At 43.5% G+C, this 23804-nt stretch overlaps 1 protein-coding gene across 3 annotated transcripts in view; it reads left to right on the forward strand.

Moving 5' to 3' along the window:
• The window catches only part of znf318 (zinc finger protein 318), a 78901-nt gene that overhangs the window by 17352 nt on the left and 37745 nt on the right, over positions 1–23804 (forward strand). For all 3 annotated transcript variants that reach the window (XM_078542804.1, XM_078542803.1, XM_078542805.1), the window contains 2 exons: positions 5190–5910; positions 18899–20260. In XM_078542804.1, coding sequence (XP_078398930.1) covers positions 5197–5910; positions 18899–20260 — 2076 coding nt within the window. In that variant the 5' untranslated portion in view covers positions 5190–5196. The remainder of the gene's footprint in view (positions 1–5189; positions 5911–18898; positions 20261–23804) is intronic.

Below are 23804 nucleotides of genomic sequence, written 5' to 3' on the forward strand. Positions count from 1 at the left end.
TTTCCCTGGCAATTGTAATTGTTTTAAGCTCCTCAGGACCTGATGGACTTAATTCTTGGTTCTTAAAAGAAATAGCTGCTGCGATAGTAGATGCATTAGTTATAATTTGCCAGAATTCCCTAGATTCTTGAAAGGTCCCATCAGATTGGTAAATAATGAATGTAACTCCTCAATTCAAGAAGGGAGACAAAGCAGGAAACTACAGGCCTGTTGTCCTAACATCTGTCATGGGGAAATGCTAGAATCTATTATTATGGAGATTATAGCAAGGCCCCAAAAAATCTTAATGCAATCAGGCAGAGTCAACATGGTTTTGTGAAAGGGAAATCATGTTTGACTGATTTATTAGAGTTCTTTGAGGAAGTAACATGGATAAAGAGAAACCTGTAGATGTGATATACTTGGATTTCCAAAAAGCATTTGATAAGATGCCACATCAAAGGTTACTACACAAAATAAAAGGGGATAACATACTAGCATGGATAGAGGATTGGTTGTCTTAACAGGAAGCAGGGATAAATGGGTCTTTTTTTGGATTGGCAAGCTGTAAATATTGGAGTGCTATAGGGATCAGCACTGGGTCCTCAACTACTTACAATTCATATCAAAGACTTGGATGAAGGGACTCAACTGTATGGTAGCTAAATTTGCTGATGACACAAAGATTAGCAGGAGAGTAGAGGATGTATGATTAAAGTTTGTGAGTGGGCAAAAATTTGGCAGATGGAGTCTAATGTGAGAAAATGTGAACTTGTTCACTTTGGCAGGAAGAATGGAAAAGCAGTACATTACTTAAATGGAGAGAGATTGCAGGACTCTGGTGCAGAGGGATCTGGGTGTCCTGGTACATGAATCATACAGGTACATCAAGTGATTAGGAAGGCAAATTGGATGTTGTTTATTGCAAGAGGAATGGAATATATAAGTAGGGAAGTTTTTCTGCAGTTACACAGGGTGTTGATGAGACACATTGGAGTACTGTGTACTGTTTGGCCTCCTTACTTAAAGGATATAATTGCATCAGAAGCAGTTTAGAGAAGGTTCACTCGACTGATTCCTGGGAAGAAGGGGTTATCTTATGAGGAAAGGTTGTACAAGATGGGCCTGTCGCCATTGATCTTTAGAAGAATTGAGGGGTGATCTCATGAAACATAAAAGATATTGAGGGCACTGGACAGGTTGGATGCTGAAAGTATATTTCCCTTTGAGAGAGATGAGAACTAGTGGACATAGTTTAAAATAGTCTAAAAAGAATGGTCTCAGGAATGAGGAATTTCAGTTACATATATAAATTGGAAAAGTTGGGAATGTTTTCCTTGGAGCCGGAAAGGTTGAGAGGAGATTTGGTAGAGGTATTCAAAATCATGAGGGGCTTGGATGGAATAGATGGGGAGAAACTGTTCCCATTGGTGGAAAGAGGGCACAGGTTTAAGGTAATTAGCAAAAGAGGCAATGGCAACATGACAAAAAACTTTCACTACTGAGTCTGTGGTGGAGGCAGGTTCACTCAAGGCACTCGCGGGAATTGGATTATTCTGTGAAAAGGAAGAATGTGTGCGGCTATGGGGAGAAGGCGCGGAAATAGACTAGGCAAATTGCTCCTATGGAGAGCTGGCGCAGACATGACAGACTAAATGGCCCAACTGCTGTAACGATTCTGTAAATTTGGCGGTGGTTGTATTTTACTCGGAAAAGTGGCATCTGTTAATGACGGACATAAAGCAATATTTTCTTTTCAACAGCTGCAGTGTAGGGTTCTGGAATTTATTGTGTTCTATACTGGAACCTCAAGAGTTCAAATTGTTGAATGCAAACTGAACATTTAAAAACCCTACTGGCTGTGGGCAGCATCTAATCATCTACGTGGTTTTTAGGTGGTCTGTAATTTACTATAACGCTTTCTTCTGAACTATAGGTAGAGCATCTGAAAACAAAAGGAGAGTTACTTGATTAAAAGTAACCTTCATGATGTTAGATGATTCTTAAATTATCAGTAAATTTGGGTTGTGGTATTTGGTGCCAAATACTAAAAGTGAATGAGAGACAATCTGCTAAGTCCAGTGTTTACAAACCTAATGGTCTTGGAGATTCAAACTTGAGTCTTAGTAAAATTTTAGGAATGGGCTGTTCTCGGCCAGGCTATTTGTTGAACTATCCACCATCCAAGGCCTTTCTTATTTATACACACTGGGCTCCCGAATATGGAACTCAGCCATACAGATCAGTAAGGTCCCAGGTTTGATTCTATCTTCCTGAGATAATTTAGCTGATCTCAACCAAAGTAGATGTAGAAAAGCTACAGCTAGCCTTGGCTTATCAGTGAAGCTTCCTGACCTTTAATGCTGTCCAGAGATCCGTGCTGCAAAACGGGCATAGGACCAAGCAGGTCGAATTGTGTGCAAGCGCATATGTAATGAGTAAGGACTCAGACAAGGTGTTGAAGTCTGGTCTAATGCTTATAATCTAAATATGATTGTATGAGCATCATCTGCAGAGGAAGGGAGGAAATTACAGTGGTATTTTTTTTAAAAAGCGCATTCTGCTGTTAAGGGGAGAGCAAATAAGGTGAAGAAAGGGTGACTCGCCAAGCCTGTCCACCATCAACAGGGCACAAATCAAGAGTGTGATGGAATACTCCTCACTTGCCTGGATGAGTGCAGCTCCCACAATACTCGAGAAGCTTGACACCATCCAGTACAAAGCAGCCTGTTTGATTGGCACCACATCCACAAACATTCATTGCCTCCACCGTAGTTGTACAGTAGCAGCAGTGTGTACCATCTACAAGATGCACTGCAGCAACTCACCAAAGCTCCTTCAACAGCATCTTCAAACCCATGACCACTACCATCTTGAAGGACAAGGGCAGCAGATACATGGGGACACCACCACCTAGAAGTTCCCTTAGAAGTTCAAGCCACTCACCATCCTGATTTGGAACAATATTGCCATTCCTTCACTGTCGCTGGATCAAAATCCTGGAACTCCCTAGCAGCACTGTGGTGTACCTACACCACATAGACTGCAGCAGTTCAAGAAGGCAGCTCACCACCGCCTTCTCTTGGGCAATTAGGGATGGGCAATAAATGCTGGCCCAGCCAGCGTCTCATGACTGAATTTTTAAAAAGCCATTGCATTTATATAGTACTTCTCACTTGAAAAGCATGGGTTAATTAATGCAGTCTAAGTGGATTTGTTAAAGTCAAGTGTGGCAGACTTGACTGCTTCATTAAAATAATGGAGATGGTTCATAGCCCATAATTTCAAAGTTTGTGGATGACAAAAACTTAGGAAGTAAACTGAGACAGATTATAACAGACTTAGGATGGTGTGGACAATTTGGTGAAATGGGTAGACACAACAGGAAATTTAATGACTGGAAGAGTCAAGTGATGAATTTTGGAAGGAAGAATGAGAGGTAGTATAAGCTGAATGTACCATTTTAAGCCGGGTCTGGGAGCAGAGAGACCTGGGCTTCACAAAGTCTAGAAGATAGCAAGACAATTGATAAGGTTGATAAAGCATATATGACCCTTTACTTTATAGCTAGAGACACAGAGTACAAAAGCAAGGAAATTTTACTGAAGCTTTATAAATCACTGAGCACCACATATGAGGAAGAATGTCCAAGCCCTGACAGTAAGGTTGACAACCAAAGGACACAGATTTAAGATGAATGGCTAAAGAACCAGGGAGGGATGAGAATCATTTTACCCTGCAAGTTATCTGGAATACACTGCCTGAAAGGGTGGTGGAAGCAGATTGAACAGTAACTTTCAGAAGGGAATTAGTCATATATTTCAAAAGGATGAATTTCCAAGACCAGGAACTGGGACTAATTGAGTAGCTCTTTCAAAGAGCTGGCACAGACAAAATCGGCTAAATGGTCCTTCTCTATGCTGCCTGATTCTAATGTGTTATTTGAGGGATAGGTGTTGACACGGACATTGGTAAGAGCTTTCATCGCTTCAAAAAGTATTGCTATGGTATCTGAACAGGCTGTCAGGGCCTTTCTTTAATATCTCATCCAGAATACAATACCTCTCAATGGCGTACTCTCTCAGAATGGCTGTGAAGTATCAGCCTCGGCTATTCAGCCCCTTGAGCCTGCTCCGCCATTCAATATGATTATGCCTGATCCTCTATCTCAACACCATGCTCTTGCTCTGTCCCTGTACCCGTTGATGCCTTTAGTGTCTAGAAATCTATTTCCTCCTTAAATATATTCAGTGACTTGGCCTCCACAGCCTTCTGTGGTAGTGAATTCCACAGGTTCACCACCCTCTGAATGAAGAAGTTTCTCCTCATCTCAGACCTAAATGGCCTACCCTGTATCCCGAGACTGTGACCCCTTGTTCTAGACCCCCAGCGAGGGCAAACATCATCCCTGCATCCAGTCTGTCCGTCCCTGTCAGAATTTTTATATGTTCCAATGAGCTCTCCTCATTCTTCTAAACTCCAGTGAATACAGGCCTAATCGGCCCAATCTCTCCTCTTACGATAATCCTGCCATCCCAGGAATCAGCCTGATGAGCCTTCGCTGCACTCCCTCTATGGCAAGTATATCCTTTCATAGATATGGAGACCAAAACTGCTCTCACCACTCCTGGTGTGGTCTCACCAAGGCCCTGTACAGCTGCAGTAAAACATATTTGCTCCAAGTCCTCTCGCAATGAAGGCCAGCCTTAACTGCTTGCTGCACCTGCATGCTTGCTTTCAGTGACTGACTGGTGTACAAGGGCACCCAGGTCCCTTTGTACATCAACATTTTCCAATCTCTCTCCGTTTAAATAATACTCTGCCATTCTGTTTTTCCTACCAAAGTGGGTGACTTCACACTTTATATCCATGTTATACTGCATCTGCCATGTATTTGCCCACTCGCTCAACTTGTCTAAATAGCCGTGAAGGCTCTGAACATCCTCACCTAGTTTTGTGTCGCCAGCAAACTTAGTAATATTGTTTGACTTCCTCATCCAAATCATTGATATATATTGTGAACAGCTGAGATTTTTGCTGGTCTGAATTATATATATTGTGTTAAGTAATCACACGTAGCCTGGCAGTCGTGAATGAGGCTTCGCTTGCCCACAATGTTGCCTGAAACATTGAGCAGAAGTATTAAGCGTCAGTTAGGCTAAGTGTTTATCTTATATTGTCTTCTCTGATTTGCTCTTTATGACCAACAGGGATGAAATGGCTGATGGTCTCATTTATAGAAGTCCTTTGCAACGATCCACCCATATACAGGGGAAATATCCAATTCATGATGAGCAACCTCAAGGCTATCTAGACATGATACCCTCCAGTGACTCATTTAAACGGAGACCGGACTATGGTTTGCAGGGCTTGTCTCACAGAGAAGAAGGGCGAAGACCAAGTGAACATGGTGGGGACAAGTTGAAGAAAATTCCTTACCCCCACTCGAGGTCTGATGATCGAGGAAGGGATCCTAAACGTTCACGGCTTGAACACCGTAGCCGCAGCAAAGATCGTCATAGCAGAGAGCGTCGTAGCCGCAGTCCAGAAAGGCAACGGAATTACAGAGCCAGAAGTCCTGACCGTCGAAGGAGCCTCACTCCACCTCGGAATCCAAGCAACAGTCATGCTCAAGAACATTTTCCATACAACAAGAGTAAAAATGATGAATTTCGTGAGTTGGAAATTGCTCGCAGGAGAAAAGAGCAAGAAGAGAGGATCATAGCAGAAATGCTGCCTCCCTCTCAGCGGGAACTCTCAAACTCCACATACAGCCTATCTGAGCATTTTGATAAGAGTATAATAGGCATTCAGCAGTCTTCCAGTAGTGGCTATGTTTTGCATAGACCTGATGAGGCTCCACAAATGCCCAAGAAATCTATTCTGAAGAAACGCACTGAACCAGGATTGGAGCCCTCGACTGCAATGCAGGTTTGGCCTGTTCTATTTTTAAATGGTCTACAGCTTGGTCCCCTTTCCAAAACACAAACACATGTATAACTCTTACTTTTTCCTTTCACATATTTTGTTTTTTATAAAATATTTTTTTCTATATGTATTTAGATATTTTCAAATTTAGTAAAGTTTTACATGAGGTTGCTCTGGCATGACAGCTGTATTTGAGGCTGAGCTACAGGCAGCAGCTTCCCCCCTTTCGTAGCCCACCACATATAGTACAACCAGCTAAAACTGGAATTGATTACTGGGGGCTGGAATACAATGGGGCGAAAGTGATTCTTCAGTTGAACAGAACTTTGGTCAGATGCCATGTGGAGTATTATGTTCAGTTCTGGGAATCACACCTCAGGAATGATATATTGGCATTGGAGGAGGGTCCAGTGCAGATTCACTGGAATGATCCAGGGGCTTAAATGGTTTAAACTATAAGGGCAGGATATCTAAAGGTTTCTGTAAAGGCTTCTGTTTCCTTGAATTTAGAAGGTTAAAGGATGATCTATAATAAAAGGATTTGATAGGGCAGATAAAAACTGTTTCCTTTGGCGCAGAATCCAAAATTGGGGAGGCTAACTTTAGAATTAGAGCTAGGTCTTTTCAGGGGCGAAATTAAGAAGCACTTTTTCACATGAAGGATGGTGGAGAACTACCTTCCCCCAAAGGCTATGGCTGTTGGATTGATTGAAAATTTCAAGATTAAATTGCTTGATTTTTGTTGGGCAAGGATGTTGAGGAATATGGAACAAAGATGGGAAGATGAAGTTGAGGTACAGATCATCCACGATCTAACTGAATATTGGAACACCCTTAAGGGGTTAAATGGCTTACTCCTCTTAAATCTGCATGTATGTGGAGACCATTGATGTGGAGACTGACGTGGCTACCACCCTCCCAATGGTTTTTAGATGGTGTCTCATGCAAGGGGGTAAATTCACAAACAGCTGCCTGTTTTGTGTCCACAGTGACTGAGTATTGACAGCCTATTATACACCAGTGGAGAGTGAACCTTATTCTATATTAAGCTAATATTCACATGTTTTCCATTGGGAGACTGGTTCCTGATTCCTATAATCTGATGGAGTAGGCAAGCCTGCTGTCCTTTTGGATGATACAGTTAACTAATCAGTCTAGCATATGTATGAAATCTGGAAACTGGATTTCTCTATTGAGTAGATAAGTAGTATTGCAAGCCAATATCTTAAAAGGTAGAGTGGTCCTAGCTGAATGAGCAGCAGGGAGCTCACCGGTGCTGTGTGTTTGTAATTACTCCTGCACATTCTTGGCAGGTTGTTAGCTTTGGCTGCTTTTAACTTCTGTCTTAAATTCTCGTGCTTAGATGGCTGAAGTTTGATCTTATGGACGGACAGGTGGCAATCGCTCCACTCAACTGAACAAACTGCTTATGTGGCTTTTTCACCAATTTGACCAATGCACTTTTAAGTTTAGGATTCAAATTAAAAAGGCTGAGGAGGGGGGGTTGTAAAGTCTAGGTTCAACACTTATGGAGGAGAGCAGGATTAATAAAGCTGTTGGAATAGAAACACAAGGTCAAGAGGAAATAATAAATATTCCCAGAGGAGAAATTAAAAGAAAGAAGCATTTTCGGCAGGAGAAATGAATATTCAAAACTCAGAAAACGAAGAAGAATAGAGGTCAATATTTCAAAATATTAGATCAGGATTGTATATGACCATACGTAACACAACATAATTGAGTTAGAAGAAATGTTAACTACAGAGGACTACATTATTGTAGTGGTGATATGCCTTCGGTTTGGTTGCTGCTTGGAACTTGATATATTCCTGACTTCAATCCCTGATTTACAGTAGAGAGCTTTTTTTTAAAAATACCTGGTGGCCATATTAGTAAAGTATGACATCACCCTGCTAGAACGTCTGAGTTCTCATCCTCAGCAGTTTTAATCTCCATCTCAACTCTGGTTCAGCCATTCTTCACCACATCGCACTACCCTCCAAAACTGTTCACTACTGCAGGATCACCCTGGAAAGCAAGGATTGGCCACCAACCTCTCCCCAAGCTTCTTTTCTACATTATCTAATGTTGTCTTATACCCCTCCAGCCATGTTGGAAAGTTGATTAAATTCTTTTGTCATTAAAATGGAGATCTTCTGTTCATCTGCCTCGGTTGCTTCCTTCCCTTCTCCTTGCTCATGGATCAAGGCTCCTCCACCCTTGCTCTATTTCTCTCCAGTTTGCACTATTCATTCTGATCCTCTGATGTCCTCAGTTGTTCTTCAGATCTAATTACTGCTCCCTTAACCCTATTCCCATCAACATGTTGATCACCCTTTCTCACCAGGCACCATCACCCCTCTTCAAAAAAAATCACTTCCTCTACCCCTTTGACCTTGAGCTCCATTCTACCTTTGTCCTTAAACTCGTTCCACACAAATCCATACCCATTTTTCCCACAACTCCATATTTAAATTTCTGCAATTGGGTTTCCACCCTTGTTACAATATTGAAAGAGCTCTAACAGGTGACCTTCTTTGTGACCATGAGGCATTGTCTGTCCTTGTTCTCTCTGCAGCCTTTTACATGGTAGATTGATAAAACTGCTTGCAAATGCAGAATAATGCACTTCCCTCAATTTGGTCTACTGCATTCGCCGCTCCCAATGCGGCCTCCTCTATATTGGAGAGACCAAATGCAGAATGGGTGACCACTTTGCGGAACACCTTTGGTCTGTCTGCAAGCATGACCCAGACCTTCCTGTCGCTTGCCATTTCAACACACCACCCTGCTCTCATGCCCACATGACCATCCTTGGCCTGCTGCAATGTTCCAGTGAAGCAGACTGGAGGAATAACATCTCATCTTCCAATTAGGCACTTTACAGCCTTCTAGACTTAACATTGAGTTTAACAATTTCAGATCATGAACTCTACCCTCCATCCTCGCCCCTTTTTGAACCCCTTTTTCAATATTTATTTTTAAATTTTTATATATTTTTTTTCCCACCCATTTCTATTATTTTTAAAATTTATTTCCATTCATTGTTTTATCCCCACCTTTTAGCCTATTTTGATCATTTTTCCCACACTGTCACTTGCTCATCCTGCTTTCTGCTCTTAATGTCACCATTAGCACCTCCTTTAGCCAGCATCACCACCATCAACATCCCTTCAACCTTTTGTTTATGACATTTTTTGCAATCTCTCCTTTGTCTCCACCCATCACTAGCCTTCGATCCAGCTTCACCTGTCCCACCCCCCTTTAAACAGTATATATTTCACCACATTTCTACTTCTCTTTAGTTCTGAAGAAGAGTCATATGGACTCGAAACGTTAACTCTGTCGTTCTCTCCACAGATGCTGTCAGACCTGCTGAATTTTTCCAGCAATTTTTGTTTTTGTTTTAGAATAATTCCAACCTCTCCTTCATTTTCCAATTCATTGGAACTGCCTTCACCCACTTTTCTTATCCAGTCATAGTCAGAGCATCTCCTTCAAATGTGTTTCATCCTGCTCCCATGCCATTACATCTCGAGACTTGCAAGGTTATGTCCTTACCATTGCCGCCCACCCCCATCTACCTGCTTGGTAGCAAGATCGGAAGACATAGATTCAGTTTCCACGTTTATGCTGACGACACCAAGCTCTACTCCAAAAAATCCCTTGACCCTTACACTGCTTTTGTCTGTCATACTGCTTTACCAACACCCAATTGTGGTGACACTGCAATTTCCTCTAGTTAAGCGTAGGTAAGACAGAATCTTTCATTTTTGTATAATGTCTGTACCTTACCAGTTGATTCCATCCCCCTCCTAGGTCTCTGGCCTCATGTGAACCAGACTATTTGCAACCTCAGCATCCTATTCAAACCTGAGTTGAACTGACCCCCATATCTCCATCACAGCTACCACCCACTTCTACCTCCATAACATTGGCACCTTTGTCCCTGTCTTAGCCCATCTGCTGCTGAAACACTCATCCATATCTCTTATCGCCTCCAGATTTATCAGTTCTTCACTGGCTTTTCATCCTCTTCTGTATTCCATCTTGCGCCTAATCCAGTCACTCGTATCAGCTGTCCTCAAGGTCCTTGCTCACTTGCTTTCCTTCCAGGGCTCCAGCCTCACAACCTTCTGAGACCTCTTCCAACTCTGGTCTTGTGCATTCCCCCATTTCATTAGTCCACCATGCCTTCAGCTGTTTAGGCCTTGATTTCTGGAATTTGCTCTCGAAATCCCTCTAATTCTCTACAAGCTGATCCTCCTTTAAACATAGAAAATAGGAGCAGAGTAGGCCATTCGGCCCGTTGAGCCTGCTCCGCCATTCATTATGATCATGGTTGATCATCCAAGTCAATAGCCTGCTCCCGCTTTCTCCCCATATCCTTTGATCCCTTTCGCCCCAAGAGCTATATCTAGCTCCTTGAAAACATACAATGTTTTGGCCTCAACTACTTTCTGTAGTAGCGAATTCCACAGGCTCTCACACTCTGGGTGAAGAAATTTCTCCTTAAGATATTGATCACCCCTCCAAATAACTTTCTCGGACTCAGGAACCATTTTTGTCTGTTTGCAACTCTGAGAATTGCCTTAACATAACTTTGTGTTAAAGGTCCTTCTGTCCAGCACAGAGTTCATATGGATAGATTTAAGAACTAGCCCAGAAAATATGGTTAACCATATGTAATTCAGGCCGTCAAAAGGTGAGCATCTGCAGTCATTTGAAATGGATACAAGAATAAGTGGACAATAATACTGGGTGATTTAAACCACGCTAGGGTGGCCTGGTATGAAGATAATGTTCTTGATAAAACTGTGATACATTGAACTTTGATACATTGTGCAATGCATTCAAGACTGCTTCCTTGTGCAGAATGTTTCTCATCAATAACAGACAAATTTTTTGTTATTTGTTCATGGGACGTGGGCATTGCTAGCTTGGCCAGCATTTACTACGCATTCCCAATTGTCCTTGAGAAGGTGGTGGTGAGCTGCCTTTTTGAACGGCTGCAGTCCATGTGGTGTAGGTACACCCGCAGTGCTGTTAGGGTGGGAGTTCTGGTACTTACCATTGACCAGAAACTGAACAGGACTAGTCATATAAATATTGTGGCTACAAGAGTAGGTCAGAGGCTAAGAACCCTGCGATGAATAACTCACCTCCTGACTCCCCAAAGCCTGTGCACCATCTACAAGGCACAAGTCAGGAGTGTGATGGAATACTCTCCACTTGCCTGGATGAGTGCAGCTCCCACAACACTCGAAGCTCGACACCATCCAAAACAAAGCAGCCGGCTTGATTGGCACCCCTTCCTCAAACATTCATTCCCTCCACCACCGTCGAACAGTGGCAACAGCATGTACCGTCTACAAGATGGATGGCAGACACTCATCAAGGTTCCTTCAGCAACACCTTCCAAACCCATGATTGCTACCAACTAGAAGGACAACGGCAGCAGGGACATGGGAACACCACCACCTGGAAGCTACACTTCAAACCACTCGCCATCCTGACTTGGAAATATATCGCCGTTCCTTCACTGTCGCTGGGTCAAGATTCTGGACCCCCCCCGCCCCTCCCTAACCTGTGGGTGTACCTACACCATAAGGACTGCAGCGTTTCAAGGCGGCAGCTCACTACCACCTTCTCAATGGCAATTAGGCATGGCCAATAAATGTTGGCTTAGCTAGCGGCACCCACATCCTGTACATGAATGAAAAATGAATTTGACCTATCAACAGTGAAGGAGTGGTGACTTAGTACCAAGTCAGGATGGTGAGGGGCTTGGAGGGGAAGCTGCAGGTGATGGTGTTCCCATGTGTTTGCTGCCCTCATCCTTCTGGATGGTAGTGGTCGTGGGTTTGGAAGGTGCTGTCTAAGGAGCCTAGGTGAGTTCCTACAGTGCACCTTGTAGATGGTAAACACTGCTGCCACTGTGTGTAGGTCGTGGAGGGAGTGAATGTTTGTGGATGGAGTGCCAATCCAGCGGGCTGCTTTGCCCTGGATGGTGTCAAGCTCCTCGAGTGTTATTGGAGCTGCACTCATCCAGGCAAGTGGGAAGTATTCCATCATACTCCTGACTTGTGCCTTGTAGATGGCGGACAGGCTTTGGGGAGTTCGGAGGTGAGTTACTCACCACAGGATTCCTAGTTTCTGACCTGCTCTTGTAGCTGCAGTATTTATATGGCTAGTCCAGTTCAGTTTCTGTTCAGTGGTAACTCCCAGGACACTGGGGAATTCAACACTAATAATGCCACTGAATGTCAAGGGGCGATAGTTAGACTCTCTTATTGGAGATGGTCATTGCTCGGCACCTGTGTGGCGCAAATGTTACTTTCCACTTGTCAGCCCAAGCCAGGATATTGTCCAGGTTTTGCTGCATTTGGACATGGACTGTTTCAGTATCCGAGGAGTCGCAAATGTGCCAAACATTGCACAATCGTCAGCGAACATCCCCACTTCTGACCTTATGATGGAAGGAAGGTCATTGATGAAACAGCAGAAGATGGTTGGGCCGAGGAAACTAACTTGAGGAACTCTTGCAGTGATGCCCTTCAGAGAAGGAAATCTGCTGTACTTACCTGGCCTGGCCTACATGTGATTCCAGACCCACAGCAATGTGGTTGACTCTTAAATACCCTCTGAAATGGCCGAGCAAGCCACTCAGTTGTGCAAAACCGCTACAAAGTCATAAAAAAGGAATGGCACTGAATGGACCACCCGGCTTCAACCTGGGCACCAGAAACGACAACGGCAAACTCTGCCATGTCGACCCTGCAAAACCCTCTTCACTGACATCTGGGGGCTAGTGCCAAAATTGGGAGAGCTGACTCACGGACTAGTCAAGCAACAGCCTCACATAGTCATCCTCATGGAATCATATCTTACAGATAATGTCCCAGGCGCCTCCATCACCGTCCCTGGGTATGTCCTGTCCCACCAGCAGGATAGACCCAGCAGAGGTGCTGGCACAGTGGTATGCAGTCAGGAGGGAGTTGCGCTGGGAGTCCTCAACATGGACTCCGGACCCCATGAAGCCTCATGACATCAGGTCAAACATGGGCAAGGAAACCTCCTGCTGATTACCATGTACCGTTCACCCTCCGCTGATCACTCAGTACTCCCCCATGTTAAACACCACTTGGAGGAGGCAATGAGGGTGGCAGGGGCATAGAATGTACTCTGGGTGGGGGACTTCAATTTCCATCGCCAAGAGTGGCTTGGTAGCACTACTAGTGACTGAGCTGGCCGAGCCCTAAATGACATAGCTGCTTGTCTGGGTCTGCAGCAGGTAGTGAGGGAACCAACAAGAGGGAAAAATATACTTGACCTGATCCTCACCAACTTGCCTGCTGTAGATGCATCTGTCCATGACAGTATCGGTAGGAGTGACCAACGCACAGTCGTTGTGGAGACGAAGTCCCGCCTTCACATTGAGGATACCCTCCGTTGTGTTGTCCGCTTCCATTGTGCTAAATGGGATAGATTTCGAGCTGAGCTAGCAACTCAAGACTGGGCATCCATGAGGCGCTGTGCGCCATCAGCAGCAGCAGAACTGTACTCTAACACAATCTGTAACCTCATGGCCCAGCATACCCCTCATTCTACCCTTACCATCAAGCCAGGGGATCAACCCTGGTTCAGTGAAGAGAATAGGAGGGCATGCCAGGAGCAGCACCAGTCATACCTAAAAATAAAGTGTCAACCTGGTGAAGCTACAACACAGGACTACTTGCATGCCAAAGAGCATAAGCAGCAAGTGGTAGACAGAGCTAAGAGATCCCACAACCAACAGATCAGATCTAAACTCTGCAGTCCTGTCACATCCAGTCATGAATGGTGGCGGACAATTAAACAACTCACTGGAGGAGGAGGTTCCACAAATATCCCCATCCCCAATGACTGAGGAGCCCAGCATATCCATGCAAAAGATAAGGCATTGTAGCATTTGCTACAATCTTCAGCCAGAAGTGCCGAGAGGTGATCCATCTTGGCCTCCTCCGGAGGTCCCCAGCATCACAGATGCCAGTTTTCAGCCAATTCGATTCACTCTACATGATATCAAGAAATGGCTGAAGACACTGGATACTGCAAAGACTATGGGTCCTGACAATATTCCGGCAATAGTACTGTAGACTTGTGCTCCAGAATTTGCTGCACCACTAGCCAAGCTGTTCCAGTACAGCTACAACACTGGCATCTACCCAGCTATGTGGGAAAATTGTTCACGTATGACCTGTACACACACGCAGGGCAAATCCAACCTGGCCAATTACCGCCCCATCAGTCTACTCTCGACCATCAGTAAAGTAATGGAAGGGGTCATCAACAGTGCTATCAAGCGGTGCTTGCTTTGCAAAAATCTGCTCACTGATGCCCAGTTTGGGTTCTGCCAGGGCCACTCTGCTCCTCACATCATTACAGCCTTCTTATAGGCCTCCCAACAGCAGTGGTAAGGTAGGGTACAGCATTAAACAGGAAATGAGAAATGCATGTAACGAGGGTGCTACGGTAATCATGGATGAATCATAGAACAACATAAAAGTTACAGCACAGAAGGAGGCCATTCGGCCCATCTTGTCCATGCCAGCCCGAGGACACCCAGGTGCCCTTTCAAATCCCACCTTCCTGCACCCGGCCCATAGCCCTGCAGCTTACAGCACTTAAGGTGCAGATCCAGATACTTTTTAAAAGAGTTTAGAGTTTCTGCCTCTACCACCACCTTGGGCAGCGAATTCCAGACACCCACTACCCTCTGCGTAAAAAGTTCTTCCTCATGTCCCCCCTCCACCTTCTACCACTTATCTTGAATCTATGTCCCCTGGTTCTAGAATTCTCCACCAAGGGAAACAATTTTATCCTGTCCACTCTATCTATTCCCCTCATAATTTTGTACACCTCAATCAAGTCACCTCTCAGCCTTATTTGTTCGAAAGAAAATAACCCCAACCTATCCAATCTCTCCTCGTAGCTACACTTTTCTGACCCTGGCAACATTCTTGTAAACCACCTCTGCACTGTCTCCCAAGCTGTTACGTCCTTCCTGTAATTTGGTGACCAGAACTGCACACAATGACTTTAATCTTCATATGAACTGGGCAAACCAAATTAGCAATAGTACTGTGGCGGATGAATGTTTGGAGTGCGTACGAGATTTTTTTAAGACCAGCATGTCGAGGGAACATGCTATCCTAGAATTGGTATTGAGATTGGGTTAGTTAATAATCTTGTTGTGCAGGGAGGAGTGACCATAACATGATAGAATTCTTCATTAGGATGGAAAGTGAAGTAGTCCGATCTGAAACTAGGGCCCTAAATCTAAACAAAGGAAACTACAAAGGTCTGTGGCGTGAGTTGGCTAAGATAGATTGGGAAACTTCATAAAAAGGCCGATAGACAATGGCTAATATTTAAGGAATGAATTTATGCATTGCAAGGGTTATACATTCCTTTCTGACACAAAAACAGAGCAGGAAAAGCAGCCCAACCATGGCTAACAAAAGAAGTTAAGGATAGTATTAGACCTAAAGAAGAGTCATATAAAGTTGCTAGAAAAAGTAGTAAGCCTAACGATTGGGAGCAGTTTGGAATTCAGCAAAAGAGGACCAAGAGATTGATTAAGTGGGGAAAGATAGAGTATGAGAGTAAACTTTCAAGGAACATAAAAGCAGATAGTAAAAGCTTCTGTTAGTATGTGAAAAGAAAAAGATTAGTGAAGCAAATGTTGGTCCCTTGCAGTCCAAAACGGGAGAATTTATAATGCAGAAGAGGGAAATGGCACAACAATTAAACAACTACTTTAGTTCTGTCTTCACAGAGGAAGACACAAATAACTTCCCAGAAATACTAGGGTACCAAGGGTCTAGTGAGGAGGAGGAATTGAAGGAAATTAGCATTGCTAAAACAATAGTGCTGGAGAAATTAATGGGACTGAAAGTTGATAAATCCCCAGGGCCTGATAATCTACATCCCGGGAAACTAAAGGATGCGGCCATGGAAATAGTGGATGTGTTGGTTGTCATCTTCCAAAAGTCTGTCGATTCTGGAACAGTGCCAGCAGATTGGCAAATGTAACCCCACTATTTAAAAAAGGAGAGAGGGAGAAAACAGGACTAACATCAGTAGTAGGGAAAATGCAAGAGCCTATGATAAAGAATGTGCTAACAGGCCACTTAGAAAATATCAATGGGATTAGACACAGTCAGCATGGACTTATGAAAGGGAAATCATGTTTGATAAACCTACTGGAGATTTTTGAGGACATAGCTAGCAGAATATATAAGAGAGAATCAGTGGATGTGTTTTTGGATTTTCAGCTTTTAATAAAGTCCCACATAAGAGGGTAGTGTGCAAAATTAAAGCACGTGGGATAGGGGGTAATATGTTGGCATGGATTGAGAATTGGTTAGCAGACAGGAAACAGCAGTAATAAATGGGTCTTTTTCAGAGTGGCAGGCAGTGATGTACAGGGTACTGCAGGGATCAGTGCTTGGGCCCTGGCAATTCACAATATATATCAATGATTTGGATGAGGGAGCTAAATGTAATATTTCCAAGTTTGCTGACAACACGAAACTTGGTAAGAATGTGTGTGGTGAGGATGGTGTTAAGAGGCTTCAAGGTGATTTAGACAGGTTGTGAGTGGGCAAATACATGGCAGATGCAGTATAACGTGACTAAGTGCGAAGTTATCCACTTCGGTAGGAAAAACAGAAAGGCAGCATATTATTTAAATGGTGATAGATTGGGAAATGTTGATATGCAAAGGGACCTGGGTGTCCTTGTACACCAATCACTGAAAGCAAGCATGCAGGTGCATCAAGCAGTTAAGTAGGTAAATGGTATGTTGGCCTTCATTGCAAGAGGACTTGAGTACAGGAGCAAGGATGTCTTACTGCAGCTATACAGGGCCGTGGTGAGACCACACCTGGAGTATTGTGTGCGGTTTTGGTCTCCTTAACCTAAGAAAGGATATACTTGCCATAGAGGGAGTGCTGCGAAGGTTCACCAGACTGATTCCTGATGGCAGGATTGTCGTATGAGGAGAAGTTGGGCTGACTAGGCCTGTATTCACTGGAGTTTAGAAGAATGAGAGAAGATCTCATTGAAACATATAAAATTCTGACCGGGATGGACAGACTGGATGCAAAAATGATATTCCCACTGGCTGGGGGTGTCTAGAACAAGGGCTGTCAGTCTCAGGATACAGGATGGACCATTTAGGACTAAAATGAGAAACTTCTTGACTCAGAGAGTAGTGAACCTATGGAATTCTCTACCACAGAAGGCTGTGGAGGCCAAGTCACTGAATATATTTAAGAAGGAAATAGATTTCTGGACTCTAAAGGCGTCAAGGGGCATGGGGAGAGAGCCGGAGTACGGTGTTGAGATAGAGGATCAGGCATGTCCATATTGATGGTGGAGCAGGCTCAAAGGGCTGAATGACCTCCTCCTACTATTTTCTGTTTCTGTGTTTAGGACATTCAGCCCCTCTTTTTTGAGGAGTATGAAGAAATTTGGTCCAAATTAACTAGACAGGTTAGTAAATAGAGCATTGAAGATTTCCCTTCCTTTGTTCCGGATAAGAATGCAAGATATGTAAATTCCCATGGTGAGCAGGTCTGTATCAAAGAATAGATAATTAATAGATAATACATAACCAGAGAGATTATAACTAAAAGGAAGCATCTGATAAAAGTAGATCTGACATATCTAAAGAGAGTCATGAATATAGCAAGTATAATTGGGAGGTTAATTGGAAATAAGAGGCTAGCAGATGATAACAAAAATCTTTAGTATCTATTTTATAAGTAAAAGACCAGTTAAAGAGTCTGAAAGAAATAGAACTCTTCAAAGCTGACATACAAAAATCTTGTTCAGCATAATGAAGGTATGGGAGAAGCCTAATAGTCAACAATGCATGAAGTTTTTACTCATGTTGGTGGAAAGGAGACTGTGTATTAGAGGAGGAAATGGAGCAATCGAGAGGTAACTAGGAAAGGAATTGGTTCGGAAAAATCTCTGATCTCAAAAGTGCTCAGTCACTAAACTCTGGTAACAGACATCCCAGGGTATTAAAGTCCAATAGGAGAAAGGACTTGAGAACTTTCAGTCTTTAACGATGCAAATTGTATCAAGACTGGAAGATAGCCAGTGCAAGAGCTCTGTTCAAGAAGGGAAGGAAGGATCAACTAGCTATTGATCTTTTCATTTAATATCAGTATGGGAGGACTTGGAATCCAAAATAATTCAAGATAACTTTAATGAATATTTAAAAGAGAAAAAAAATTGCCAGGCTATGGGAAAAAGGCAGGAGAATGAGGCTCGCTGAGTTGCTCTTGCAGGGAGCCGGCATGGACATGATGGGACAAATGGCCTCATGTGCTGTAACCGCTCTATGAAAGAATTTACATTTATGTTGCATCTTTCATGACCTCAGGATATCCTAAAGACAATTAAGTGTTTTTCATAGGATGTGGGCATTGATGGTATTTATTGTACACCCCTAATTGCCCTTGAGAAGGTGATGGTGAGCTGCCACCTTGACAAATGAGTGGCTTGCTAGACCATTTCAGAGGGCAGTTGAGAGTCAACCACTTTGCTATGGGTTTGGATTCGCATGTAGATCAGACTGGGTAATATAAATAGATTTTTTGTTTCTTCTGGTGGCATACATCTGCACCTTATCTTAAATATTGGTGCACATACAATTCATTCTGCACATAGATGGAAAAAATTTAGAGGGAACATTGGGCAGGTAACATTTTAAGAACTGCTTTCCAACATGTCATTCAGTTCAGGAATAGAAAAAATTAGGGGAGAAGTAAATGGGCTACAGAGGCAGAGTTTACACTACCTTTGTTAACTAATTTGTTGAAAAGGTACAATTTGGGTTGCATGCATCTTTAGCAACCAATGCTAAAAGAATATGGACATGAAATTGTGACTTTCTAACTTGACTTTTTGTGCCTCTTTTCTTTTGCTTTAGTTTGACGAGTATCATGGTGTCGCAGTCAAGGAAAGCCCTGAACGTCAGAAAAATTATGTTCCACCGCAAAGCTTCGCGCGCTTACCACAGCATGAGTCGAGTTTCGCTGAGACTGAACAATTCTCTTTCATGCGAGACACCAGAGAAATACATCGAATCACTGAGCAGGGTGGTGTCCCTGGTCTAACAAATACCAGTTTCCTTTTTGAGCGGGATATTCCAGCTAAGCACGGCACAAAATCCGAATCTGAAAGATCTTCTGAAATCAAGGACCGGGCCACAGACTTCCTGCTCCCACATGAACGGGCCAGTCAGGATGGCAGTGGTTTCTCTCGTATACTTGGCTTATTGGAAGAAGTTGAGAGCAGCAACTTACAAGAGAGGAGGAAGCGCAACTTTCCAGAAATAGAGGACGAGGAAAAGTTTCTGTATGGAGAGGATGATGAAGAGAAGACAGCATCTGCAAAACTTCGAGCAGCTCCTCCAAACCGGAATCTCCTCCCTGTAAGACAAACCGGTATGCCTGAGGGAGGGTCACACTTGACTAGTATGAAACCGGATAAGGAATATGAAAAGATCCATGATTTGCTGAAAACCATTGGACTAGATATAGGAGTAACGGAGATCAGCAAGCTGGCAGCCCGTACTCAGGAGAGGCTCCATGGAAAAAAACCTGCATCTCGATCACCTGACCACCCCTTGGAACCCCACAAGTCTAGTTCCTGGGATAAGCGGAGAAGCAGAAATGAGACAAAATCACCAGAACCTCGTACACAAACTCGAGCAAAGTCTTACAAACAAGAAAAGGTCCCTGGCCCTGTGGCGAAAGAGAGCAAGGAACCATTTAGTCGAGAAACAGCTGTGACAGCTAAAGAATCTGAGAGAGCAACTCCACGATGTCCAGCTGTAATCACTCCAACGACCCCTAAGCCTGGTTTATTGCCTCTTCCCTCGCCAAATTATGTTATGCCACCTTATGGGCAATATCCAATACCTCCAGTAAATTATCCACTGAATGCACCACCTCCTAACTATAATCAATATGATCCTTACCTCTCATTCCCTGCCCCTGCCTGGCCAATGTACCCACCTCCACAAGTTACTGAGCCATATGTTCAGCAACCAAATAGTCCATTGATGGTGGTTATGCAGCAGTCAAAAGTCACCCGACCAAATCTAAGGGTCATTGAAACGGTCAAAGCTCCCAAAGACATTACAGACCACAAACGAGAGAATTCTGTTCTGGTGCAAGTGCAGACAACGCCTACCTTGCCCCATATTCCGATAGCATCCACAAATCGAATGATGCTGATGCCCAAGTCTGCTGAAGAGGAGAAGAGGAAATCAGAACAGAAACAAAAGGTTTGTCAGTGTTGCTTGCGTATCTTCATGTAGCACAAAAGAGGGTTTAATATTTTCCTCATTGTTTTCTTTGGTATAGAAAAATTATGTTGAAAAATTCCACTTCTGATTTGCAAATAAGATTTGGAGCAACCATGAAGGTGTAGTGACTAATTTCTGATTCTCTGATATTGCCCTCTCGTGATATCTTCATAATCGGGTAACCTGGCACTTGGTATCTAGATTCAAGCAAAGCCACTTTTGGGCGATCTATGAGATGCTTACCTGTGGAACCATAATCTAGCAAGACTCAGTGTCTTCTGGAGAGGAGTTATATAACTAACAATCGGGAATGTGATGCATTGATTAGCCATCCTGGTACACTAGAGCATAGAGACTTGTAAATTCTTAGCCCTAGCTATGGAGCTGTGGAGCCATTCTTATGTATAAGATTTGAGGGAGCATTGGCTCTGGTGCATTCATCGGGTCCCAATGGTCTGTTTTATCATAGTACTGCTGGAGGCTTTGGAGTTACTTGCTATGTTGACCTTGTAGATGCAAAAGGAAGGGGGAAACATTTACCATAAGTTCATGATCATCAGATTAAATCTTGATACACAGTGAGCGTCAGAAAATTAATTGAAGGGGAAAACTGCACAAATTCGATAATGCCATGCATCATACATGAGAGGTAGGACTATTGATTTCAGTCAAAGCTGAAGCATTGTCACTTTATAACCGGTTAAATGGAATTGTGTGAAAGTGGAATACAGGCTAGGTTTAAAGATATTTTTTCCCTCTCCTGTGAGGTAAGTAAGTAAGACTGCAGCCCACCAATCTGATAAACACAAAAAACATGTATTACTCTAGCATAGTTTGGTGTGGCAGTATTTAATTGTTATTTTGTTCGCTAGCTGTAAATGACATTTTAAACAAAAATTGCATTGTTCAGCAAGTGCTGTTGTGATGCCGAATATGTAGGCTGTAGAGAAAACAATACTGTGGATGCTGAGAATCTGGAATAAAAACAGAAAATACCGGAAAAACTCAGCAGGTCTGGCAGCATCTATGGAGAGAGAGGGTTAACGTTTCAAGCCCAAATGACTTCTTAAGAGCTGAACAGAGGTAGAAATGTGATGGATTCTATACTGTTAGACAGGGCATGGAGCAGGTGGAGCAAAATAGGTCGGGGATAGGTGGGAGCTCAGGAGAGACCCACGATGGGTGATAGGGCCCTCGGCTGTGCCTGACCCATCTTCCACACCTCTGCCCTCACTCCTTCCCCTCCCTCTCAGAGCCATGATACAGTTCCCCTTGTCCTCACTTTTAACCCCACCAGCCTCTGACTTCAAAGAATCATCCTATGCCATTTCCACCAACTCCAGCATGATCCCACCACCAAACGCATCTTTCCCTCACCTTTCCTGTTTGTATTCCTTGGGGACTGTTCCCTCTATGACACCCCAGTCCACTCCTCCATCACCCCCAACTCCTCATCCCCTTCCCACAGCACCTTCCATGCAATAGCAGAAGGTGTAACGCCTCCCCCTTTACCTCCTCTCTCCTTACCGTCCAAGACCCCAAACATCCCTTTCAAGTGAAGCAGCGATTCACTTGCATCTCACTCAATTTAATCTACTGTATTTGCTGCTCACAATGTGGCCTCCTCTACACTGGGGAGACTAAATACAGACTTGGTTACCGCTTTGCAGAACACGTTCACTCAGCAAGCATGACCCCGACCTTCCTGTCACTTGCCATTTCAATTCACCTTCTCTGCTCTCATGCTCACATTTCTGCCCTTGGCCTACTGCAGTGTTCCAGTGAAGTCTAGCACAAACTGAAGGAACAGCACCTCATCTTAGGCACTTTATAGCCTTCTGGACTTAAAATTGAGTTCAAAACTTCAGACCATGAACTCTGTCCTCCATTTTGATCTTTAAATTATTTTTTCCCAACAAAATGAATATGTTCAAGCCTTGTGCTTTTTAAAAATTAACTGGGAGCTTGGAGAGCCTGTTACTTTCTTCATGGCAACACCTCGGCCAATCGGAGTCGACTTGCCAAACAATCAGCCCCCTTTTTTCTCCTGTGGCATAAGTTGTGATCGTTTGAAATTTGGCATTCTTGCGTTTGTCCTGTTGAATGCAAGACGAAAAGCATTGGCAACATGTATCTCTTCAGAAATTAAGAACTTCAGTATATGAGGAGAAGTTAATAAAATTCTCATTTGAACAAAGGTTAAGAAGTTTTCAAAATAATTAAGTTTTTAGAGTAAATAGGGGAGAAAATATTTTCTCTGCTGAGTGGGTCTAGAGGTCCCCCAAGAGAGTAAATTTTTTTTAAAGGGAGTTTGGCAAGCACTTGAGAGTGAGAAACTTGTAGGGATTTGGACATAAAGCAGAGTTGTGCAACTAAGCAGAACTGCTATTTGAAAGTGACATCACAGATTTCAGGCTGAATGACCACCTCCTGTTGTGCAAGTGAGGCTGGGCAGGGAAGCATTGGAATAGTCAAGTCTCAAGGTAACAAAGGCATGGAGATGAAATTCGACTAACAGAGGAGCTGAGGCAGCGTCATATTGGGTGATGCTACATTAATGGAAACGTATTATTAGTAATGAAGCAGATATGTGGTCGGAAACTCATCTTGATCAAATGTAACAAAGTTGTGATCAGTCTGGTCAGTCTTGGCTAGTTGCTCGGGGGATGGATGGAGTCCATAACTAGAGAACTTGGTTTGTGGCAGGGCCGAACATTTTGGCTTTGATCTTCCCAATGATTGGAGGGAATTTTTGCTCATCCTCTACAGGATAAGTGACGATCAATGTGACAGATCAGAAGAAGAGCAGCCCAGAGCTGGTGGGTAGATGATAATGTATAGCCAGGAAGGCAAAAGAGGCTCAAGGGTCTTCTGTTGATACTTGGTTCCTTAAATGATTTTGTGAAAAAAGTTCCATATTACTGCGGCATCCTTCCACCCACATAAGATGATGGATAAAAGTAGAGTGAAGAATGCAAGAATTAGATGAGTGCATAATGCACCCATTACATAGCAATAATAGCTATGCAGGAACAATAACTGTGGATTTGGAGGAGGATGGTATGGTCAGCTGTGTTGAGTACTGCTATCTGATCGAGATGGTTGACCAGAGTGTCTCAGGATGTGATTTGATGCAAATCCTTGAACGTGTTGTTGCATCTCATATCAGTGCCCATTTTTCCTGCAACTCCATGTTTGAATGATTTCCCCTTCTGCCACAAGACCGAAACCATACTTAATATTACAAATGGCATCCTATGTGCTTGTGACGAAGGTAAACTACTCCTCCTCATCCATCTCAACCTGTCTGCAGCCTTTGGCATGGTTGACAACACCATGCTGCTACAGCTAATCACCTGCTGAAGCCCTCATCCACCCCTTGATTGCCTTTAGCCTTGACTGTTCCAATGCACTCCTGATTGGCCTCCCACTTTCTACCCTCCATAAACTTGAGGTCTTCTACCAGGACCCTAACATGCACCAAGTTCCATTCACCTACCATCATGGTTGACCCACTGGCTTC

The sequence above is a fragment of the Cetorhinus maximus genome, chromosome 5, assembly GCF_964194155.1.
Source record: "Cetorhinus maximus chromosome 5, sCetMax3.hap1.1, whole genome shotgun sequence".
Taxonomy (NCBI): Eukaryota; Metazoa; Chordata; class Chondrichthyes; order Lamniformes; family Cetorhinidae; genus Cetorhinus; species Cetorhinus maximus.